This window comes from Oreochromis aureus, linkage group 14 (assembly GCF_013358895.1).
Source record: "Oreochromis aureus strain Israel breed Guangdong linkage group 14, ZZ_aureus, whole genome shotgun sequence".
Lineage (NCBI taxonomy): Eukaryota > Metazoa > Chordata > Actinopteri > Cichliformes > Cichlidae > Oreochromis > Oreochromis aureus.
In genome coordinates, this window is record NC_052955.1 from 4,166,265 (window position 1) to 4,174,146 (window position 7,882).

Genomic DNA, 7,882 nt, shown 5'->3' on the forward strand with positions numbered 1-7,882 from the left:
GTTTGAATGAGATGGAGACAGGTGGGTAGGTGAAGATCAAAGGAGCAGAGATTATAAGGGGGATGAGTCTAAATACCTGGGCAGGAGACAATGGCAATGAAAAAGAAACAGGTCGAGCTGAAGATGGACAGGAAGATAATTCAATCAGAGAAATTATGTAACCACATGGGGTTAATAAAGTATTATGATTTTGAGAGAGGCAAGGCTGAGAAGATTTGGACTTGTGTAGGGAAGGAAGAGTGGATATACTGGACAACGGGATGTTGAAGATGGAGCTGCCAGGCAGGAGGGAAAGAGAAAGGATCCTAAAAAGGCATCTGATTTGCTGCAGCGGCTCCTTTAGAGAGCAGTAAGGAGAAGTTTCCTCCACTGTACTTGTCATGTCAAATTACACCCTGAAATTTAAAGTCAAAACTAGAAAAACCATGAAGTTCATGTAGTAGTTTCAGTTTCAAACAGTAAAAGTCTTTTTCTCTTGTCTGGTGATCACTGATGTCGATGGGGGGTTTTCTGTTGTTGTTTTTAAAATGTGTTAATTATTTATTTTTTTAGATAACGTTTCAAATAAGAGGCTGCTGAGTGCCGATACCAGCTTTACTAAAAACCAGCTTTAATTTTTGCTACAACATCGATCGGACACAGACTAAAGATACGTTTTTGAAACATTTACGGAGATTATAATGGGAAAAAAGTTCGCGGAAAGACTTTCCACTGGGCTTTGCTCCGGCATTGCCGCCAGCGTACCGGTCCGTCGACACTTCCGGTCCGACCTTTTTCTCCCTCCGCCCCGGTGCCTTTCTACTTTGCGGCCCACGTGCGGCGTTAATTCGGGTTTTTAGCTAAAAAAATTCAATTGAAAGTTTGGACCAGATGGCGTCGTCTATCGAGCAGATGAGGGCGAACGTGGGGAAGCTTCTCAGAGGAATCGACAGGTACGAAGAACAACAGCGGACCGAGCTTAGCCTGGTTGCTAATATCGCGAGCTAACGTTTGGTGCAGTGAGTCAGTGGTGGCTAGCCCATCCACGGAAGCTTGATGCCTCATTAAACGAGTGTTATTGTTGGTTAACTACATCAACATGGTATTAATGAAATGATAAGTCAGTGTTACTAGATAGTGGATAACATGTGTTTAATGTTGGTGTGGGATTTTTACAGCAGCTAGCAGTAGCCGGGTTTGTTCCATTGAACTACAAACGGTTTGTATTGGTCATAGAATAAGAATCTGGCTTCTGTGGCTTATTGTTGTTTACTGATTTTCATTAGATGGAGATTTGTTCAGGTAAAAAGCAGCGATTAAAGGTCTTTCTTTCTTTTCTTTTTCTTTTTACAAAGGAAGTCATTTACTGAACGATTGTTTTCATCAGATCAGGGTTTATTTTCTGTTTTCACACAGAAAATGAACATAGCTGTTGTCACCTGAAGCTCAACTGGTGGACCTTTCCACCGTCTGTGATTTGGAATGACCACTAATTAGTAAGCAGAATACTTGACTAACCGAGGGAAATTGCCTTGTTATAGAGGCTCAGTTAGGATATAAAAAACAAAGCAAAAAAACAAAAAGTAATGTGGAAAGACGATATGTCGATTTAAGAAAGTCCAGATGTCATAAGGAGAAGTTGTAAAGTTTGATGGCCACAGGTGGGAATGATTTCTGCATTGTCTTTTGCTGAAAGTTCTCCTGCTGCTGTCCAGCTTGAACAGAGGACCAGTGAAGATTTGTCCAATAGTGTCTGGCCATGCTGTCTGGCACACACTCTGTGGTCTGCTAGTCAGGTAGTCAACTATCCAGATCACCAGGGAGGCATCCACCTGAGTCCCAGTTAGTTTGATACCAAGTACAGTTGGTTTGATGATGTGGAGACGCCTTGAGATTAATATCTCCAGAGTCTTCACGGATACAATATCAGGGCCACTGGGATGGCAAGTAGAATCAGGGTTATCCTGAAGATGTAGTGCAACACTTCACAAACATATGTTAAGCTTATAAAGCATATAAATGAAAAAAAAAAACAGCACTGAAACATCTGCTTTTATTTATGGATAATAATCTCATCTCTCCTCATAGGTACAACCCAGAAAACCTCGCGACGCTAGAGCGCTACGTGGAGACACAAGCAAGAGAAAATGCCTACGACCTGGAAGCAAACCTCGCTGTGCTCAAGCTGTAAGTTACATAAGGATTTTTACTATAAATAAAGTGAAAAAATTAAAATCTTAGGAAAAAAAGTAGGTGGAGGAAGTTTTATCCAGTAGGGGAGTCAAGCCCTGACTATGGCGTGATTCTGACCATAAAACAAAGGCAACCCAGTCTCTGCCTCTACTGAGAATAGAATAGAATAGTTCTGCTGGATGTCGGCTCGAGGAAGCAGCAGACTTGCCTTCAGGAGCAAAGAAAGCGACTTTTAGACACTGCTGAAAGTATTACCGACTCTAAACAATCTACCAGAACAGTGATTGGCTATTTAGTTGTGTCTTTATTTTATTTACCTGTTGGATACGTTGATGTTTGAGTGGTGATGACTCTAATCTTGACATCTGTGCAGGTATCAGTTTAATCCAGCATACTTCCAGACTCAAGTGACCTCACAGATTCTGCTGAAGGCTCTGACCAACCTGCCACACACCGACTTCACACTCTGCAAGTGCATGATCGACCAGACACACGTATCCTTTTGGTGCTTTCTCTCTGAGCGTTGCATTCTGGGTTCTCTAAAGTTTCCAAAAATCTGTGTGCTGATAGGAGTCATGGAAACTTTAAGAAGTTGATTAGAAGTTCATACTTCTGTCGCACTTTGGACAGACATCTTTATTTTATTTTGCTGAGTATGAATAATAATCCTTTTACACTGCTGCAGTAGAAATGTCCCCATTGTGGCTAATGGAGGTCCACCTCTTGTTATACCCAATGTAATCCTCGGTGAGTTGAGCTAAACAGCTAAAATAATTATTTCCCCCCATTCTAGACAAAAAAGAAATAGTATCGATATTTTGTCTGAATTGCACATTCATGCAGGTCATTAAACTCCTTCATGGGGCCCTGTTCATTGTGGAGTGTATTGAGAGCCCTCCCAGTGGAATAGGAAGTCTGTCGAGTGGGTGTTCTTAATTATGTCAGAAATTCTCTGATTAAAGCCGTGTCGGTGGTGTTAGAGAATCTTTGTGCAAGGCTGTGTATAAACAGATCAGGGTGGTGCTGGTGGTGGAGGTGGGCTCTGTGTTGGGGTCGGGGGGCATTTCCTTGACTACTGTGTCGCAGCAGGAGGAGCGACCCATCAGACAGATCCTCTACCTGGGGAACCTGCTGGAGACGTGCCACTTCCAGAGCTTCTGGGTATGAAACCAACACTGAACCACATGCACACAAATCTCTGCATCCGTGTAAGAGAAACACAATAAAACCTCAACAACGCCATCAGCTGAAGGGCTGTGCTGAGAGCACATGATTTCCAGAAACTATTAGTGATAGTGTGGCCTTTTTTCTCAAGAAACGTGGGAACAAAGTAGCTTATAGAATTCAGCTTTTAGGCTCTTTTCTGCTTTTCTTTCTTTCTTTTTTGCTTCTTCTTTCTCAGCAGGAGCAGCAGAGGTCAAAGGGCAAGTTGAAGTGATTGGTCCAGATGCTTGCATGCGTTGATTGGTTGACCATAGAAACAAGTTCTCAATGCACGGCGTCATCAGTGCTTATCTTTCCCTCAAACCTCGCCTGCTGCTGTTCCCTTTGTTTTAGTATGAACTGAATGAATGAGTTGTGTCCTAATGTTTCTTGAGTAGTTTGTTTTGGGCCCTAACATCCAAGTTGCTCTTTGAACAAAGTATTCTTCTTCTATTTGTCAAAATGCTTTCGAAGCACCTTTAAAACAGTTTTTATTATCATTTTAATCCTAATTGCGATTCATCCCTGAGTGCTTTTCAGGACATTCCTGATTTCTGTGATGCGGGATTTCTGGTTCACTCGAGCTGATGTTTGTTTCCTCTCCTCTCTTTCCCGTCCCGGACAGACGAGTCTAGAGGAGAACAGAGAGCTCATCGATGGCATTACTGGTTTTGAGGACTCGGTGCGCAAGTGTGAGTATCGTCCTCTGACTCAGCATGGCGGGCAGCGGGCCATGACACTGAACACAAACAGGTGGTTTTATCGAACAACCTGTGGAAAATTACCGGGGCAGACACGCCCACACAGTGCAGTGATGCAAATTCTTAGAATAAACCACATGACACTGTCTGAACATGATAAAAACTCGAATGTTTTCTTTTTAGTTATCTGCCATGTTGTGGGCATCACCTACCAGACCATCGATCGCCGCTTACTGGCCGAGATGCTCGGAGACCCGCTGGGTAAGACCTTTGACACACACACGTGTAAAAACCTGGCAAATGTCTCAGAGAAATCAACCTTTGATATTTAAAGACTATAAGTTGCTGCCATGTTTTAACTGTGTGACACGTGATGACGCGTATCTGTTAAATCAGCAGCTGCAGAAGCTTCTAATGGGCACCGCTCAGTATAAATCAGCCACCTTTAAAGGAAAGCGGACGATTGGACTCGATGTTGGTGGTGAACCTGTGTGAACCTCTGTTTTCTGTGTGTGCAGACACGCAGGTGAAGGTGTGGATGAACAAATACGGCTGGACGGAGAACGAGGACGGACAAATCTTCATCTACAACCAGGAGGAGAGCGTCAAGCCCAAGAACATCGTGGAGAAGATCGACTTTGAGAGTGAGTGAAAAGTCACAGCTAATCGTTCAAAAAGCCCACCGAGAATCAAACCACTTGAACGCCACATCGTTGTAACTGCTTGTGTTGTTTTACAAAAGGGAAATCACCGGGGTTCTGATTAAAAAAATGTTTTTTAAAATGGGATCTCATTTGTATCAGCATAAAATCCATTGGTTTATCCTGTTAAGTAAGACTCATTACTGTAAGTAAATGCACCCCCTCATAGACCCATTTTTGAGCCATGACAAACTCAGGTCCTTGCTGGTCTTTTGTGTGTGTTATTTGTTTCACTGTGACTGGAAGTGAAGTCAGAGATTTAATATTCATACCTCATTTCCTCCTCTTTTCCCCGCTCTCCCTTTGTTTTCTTTGTACAGGTGTATCCAGCATCATGGCCACATCTCAGTGATGAAAACACACACAGAGACACACACACACACACACACGCAGCAGTTATGATGGAGTCAGCCAGGTCATTAGTCTCATAATCACACGTTTCTCAATAAACGTAATTTATCATTTCCAGCCTGTGTGTGTCTGCGTTTGCTTCTTGATTGATTGATTATTGATCTCAGTTCTCCTAAACGGTATCAGGGCGTTGGCTGGGAGCTGTTGGGAAGCCTTAAGGAGGATTAAAGCTGCTGCTTAGTCATCCTGTGGTGATGGTGTTGTAATTTTAAGTTTGCTGCATGTTGAGTGTGTAATGATGTAAGAGGAAGTTGGGTGACTTCTCGTAGTTCACCTGCTCAGCAGCTTTACGCTCTACTCAGAGGTTTCTTCATCAGTACTAAAATCTCAAATTCGTGTGTGAGAAATGTTTTAGATTTTATGATTAAAACTAGATAATATTTCTGGGGTTGTTTGTTAGTGTAAAGTTAGAGTACATCAAGGACCATTGATAACATGACTGTACGTAAAAGATGTCCGAGTCACCTGCTGCTTTGTAAAGTTCCCGTTATAAAGCCGTGAGCAGGTGTTATTGGCCTCACCATCTTAACATGAGTCAGTTAGTAATATTTGCAAGGAGTAAATGGCCCGTAAAGATATCTGGAAAGTGTTAACTAAGGTCAAAGGTTAAGTGAGCACAATTCCATATTTTCTGTAGATATCTGAACGGTCTTATTTTTGAACTTTCAGGAGGCGCCCCCTGCTGGTAGCTAAAGTGTAAGGCACTTAAGTTTTAACTTCAGGGTCTGTGGATGTAACTCTGCACATTTACTCCACTGTAAGAAAACAAAGGTTTTCTCAATATTCAGTGTTGGGAAGGATACTTTTAAAATGTATTCCACTACAGAGTACAGAATACATGCCCCAAAATGTATTTTGTAACGTATTCCGTTACGTTACTCAATGAGAATAACGTATTCTGAATACTTTGGACTACTTAATATATTATTATGCTTTTTACAACTGCATGAATGTACAGAATGTGTGCTGTGTGATTTATTACTCTTACTGAAGGTTACTCGCCATACCAATACCAACTAGACTTTTAAATCTTAATATAAATGAGTAACAGTAGGGTGGACATGAGGTAAGGCTGCACTTTTTGCAGCGATCTCATATAGAAAACTATTCCGCGCGAATATAAAACAGGTCCGCGGCTCCGAACCGTAAAGGCATAAAACAGGACCTCTGGCTAATACGTCCGGTTAGTGTCGGGCTTGTAGCCGAAAACTAGCTTTACTTTGTTGTCTGGGTCAACTTTGTATATATATATTATATATTTACATGCTTCCATCTCCCGTTTCTGGTCGGTGACATCTCTTACTTTTCGACTCTTTTTCTCCCTCCCTCGCTCGTTTAGCTGTTTTCCACTTTTTCTTTGGTCATTTTAGCCTTTTTGGCCAGGGTGAAGGAGTATCTGCCATCAAACAAGAAGACAGCCATGATGTAACGCAGACGACGGTGTTTGCTAGTTCACCTTACATGCATTAATGTAATAATGTGGTTAGCGGGACTCAACGTTAATTACACACGAACAACATGAAGCTACTCACGCAGAAGAGAACGGCTGCTGCTGCCATCATCATCCGTCATCATTTCTGCTACGCTGACAGGGCTAGGGGCCAGGACTCTACTCTTGGGTTTTTTGGGGATGTTGCTAACTCGGGTCCGATAACAGGCACCACACCCGCAGTAGATGTGCTCGGTGTGATGTCTCGCAGCAAGCTATCAAACACGGCGCATTTCTCATTTTTGTGCTTTTAAAAAAAAAACGCTATGCGTCGCCAGGTGTTTCATCAGATTTGAGGTGTTACCTCCTTTGACAGTATCACAGTATCAGCTTAGTAGCACTTGTTGCAGCACTTGTTGCAGGCTGCTGAGTTTGCAGCTTTTCCTGTGAAGTACAGCCAGACTTTTGATAGCTTGCCTTGGGCATTTTTAATCTGTAGCTCTGCTCTAAAAAGAACGACATCGGGCGATATTTGCTCTGGCCCCGCCTACTATCCTCGGAAACGTAAAACGATTGGCTAGAATTGGCTCAGGAAAAGAAAGCACCGAAATAAAGACTTTTTACAGTCGTTACAATAAATGTGCGCTGCTTTTGCTCGGGTCTGGTTACTACCGTTTATGTCAGAACCGGACACCGGTACCCATCCCTACCTGTAACACTCTGCCTATTGCCTTCATATTAAATCATTTTTGTGAATAATTTTTAAAAAATATTTCTTCACGTCATTATGCTGGAGCCACAAGTAAAACCTGTAGGTGACACGGGCAGGAGATTGAGACACAGAGCTGAACATGAGAGCCTCTTAATGCGTGTTTTGTTTGGGTTTTCACCGGCGTGTGCAGGGCGGATCTAGCAAAGATTTGCTAGGGGATCTAGGCATTAATAGGACACCAAAATATAGAGTTCATAGCCTCATGAAACAGAAAAATACCGCCGTGTAATCCATTCATTTCAACAAAGTAACTGTATTCTGAATACCACCTTTTAAAACGGTAACTGTAACGGAATACAGTTACTCATATTTTGTATTTTAAATAGGTAACGGCGGTGCATGTATTCCGTTACTCCCCAACATTGTCAATATTATTGTAGTCTTTACCTCACAATATAGAGGTCCTTGAGGCAACTGTTGTTGTGATTTGGCGCTATATAAATACAATTTAATTTATTTCTTTTAAAGCTTTAGTTGCTTGTTATTTTACAGA

The 7,882-nt window shown here is 42.2% G+C and overlaps 1 protein-coding gene across 2 annotated transcripts; it reads left to right on the plus strand.

Annotated features, from left to right (window-relative positions):
- The first annotated feature begins 754 nt into the window (after nt 1-754).
- Nucleotides 755-5,246, plus strand: eif3k (eukaryotic translation initiation factor 3, subunit K). Of its 2 annotated transcripts, none has more exons than XM_031741782.2 (8): nt 755-932; nt 2,068-2,166; nt 2,546-2,666; nt 3,259-3,333; nt 4,001-4,067; nt 4,260-4,337; nt 4,595-4,720; nt 5,098-5,246. In XM_031741782.2, the coding sequence occupies exons 1-8, from the start codon at nt 871-873 to the stop codon at nt 5,127-5,129; spliced, it is 660 nt and encodes a 219-aa protein (XP_031597642.2). In that variant the 5' UTR covers nt 755-870; the 3' UTR covers nt 5,130-5,246. The 2 variants fall into 2 exon arrangements, with proteins under 2 accessions (XP_031597642.2, XP_031597641.2); XM_031741781.2 differs by having other exon boundaries at nt 756-932; nt 3,256-3,333.
- Nucleotides 5,247-7,882: the final 2,636 nt, after the last annotated feature.

Excerpts from the sequence above, each read along its gene's own strand:
- eif3k (XM_031741781.2), top strand. The coding sequence starts at position 871 with ATGGCGTCGTCTATCGAGCAGATGAGGGCGAACGTGGGGAAGCTTCTC. Across the intron at positions 3,334-4,000 it reads GCCACTTCCAGAGCTTCTGG|ACGAGTCTAGAGGAGAACAG; the intron begins GTATGAAACCAA and ends CGTCCCGGACAG. Across the intron at positions 4,721-5,097 it reads GGAGAAGATCGACTTTGAGA|GTGTATCCAGCATCATGGCC; the intron begins GTGAGTGAAAAG and ends TTCTTTGTACAG.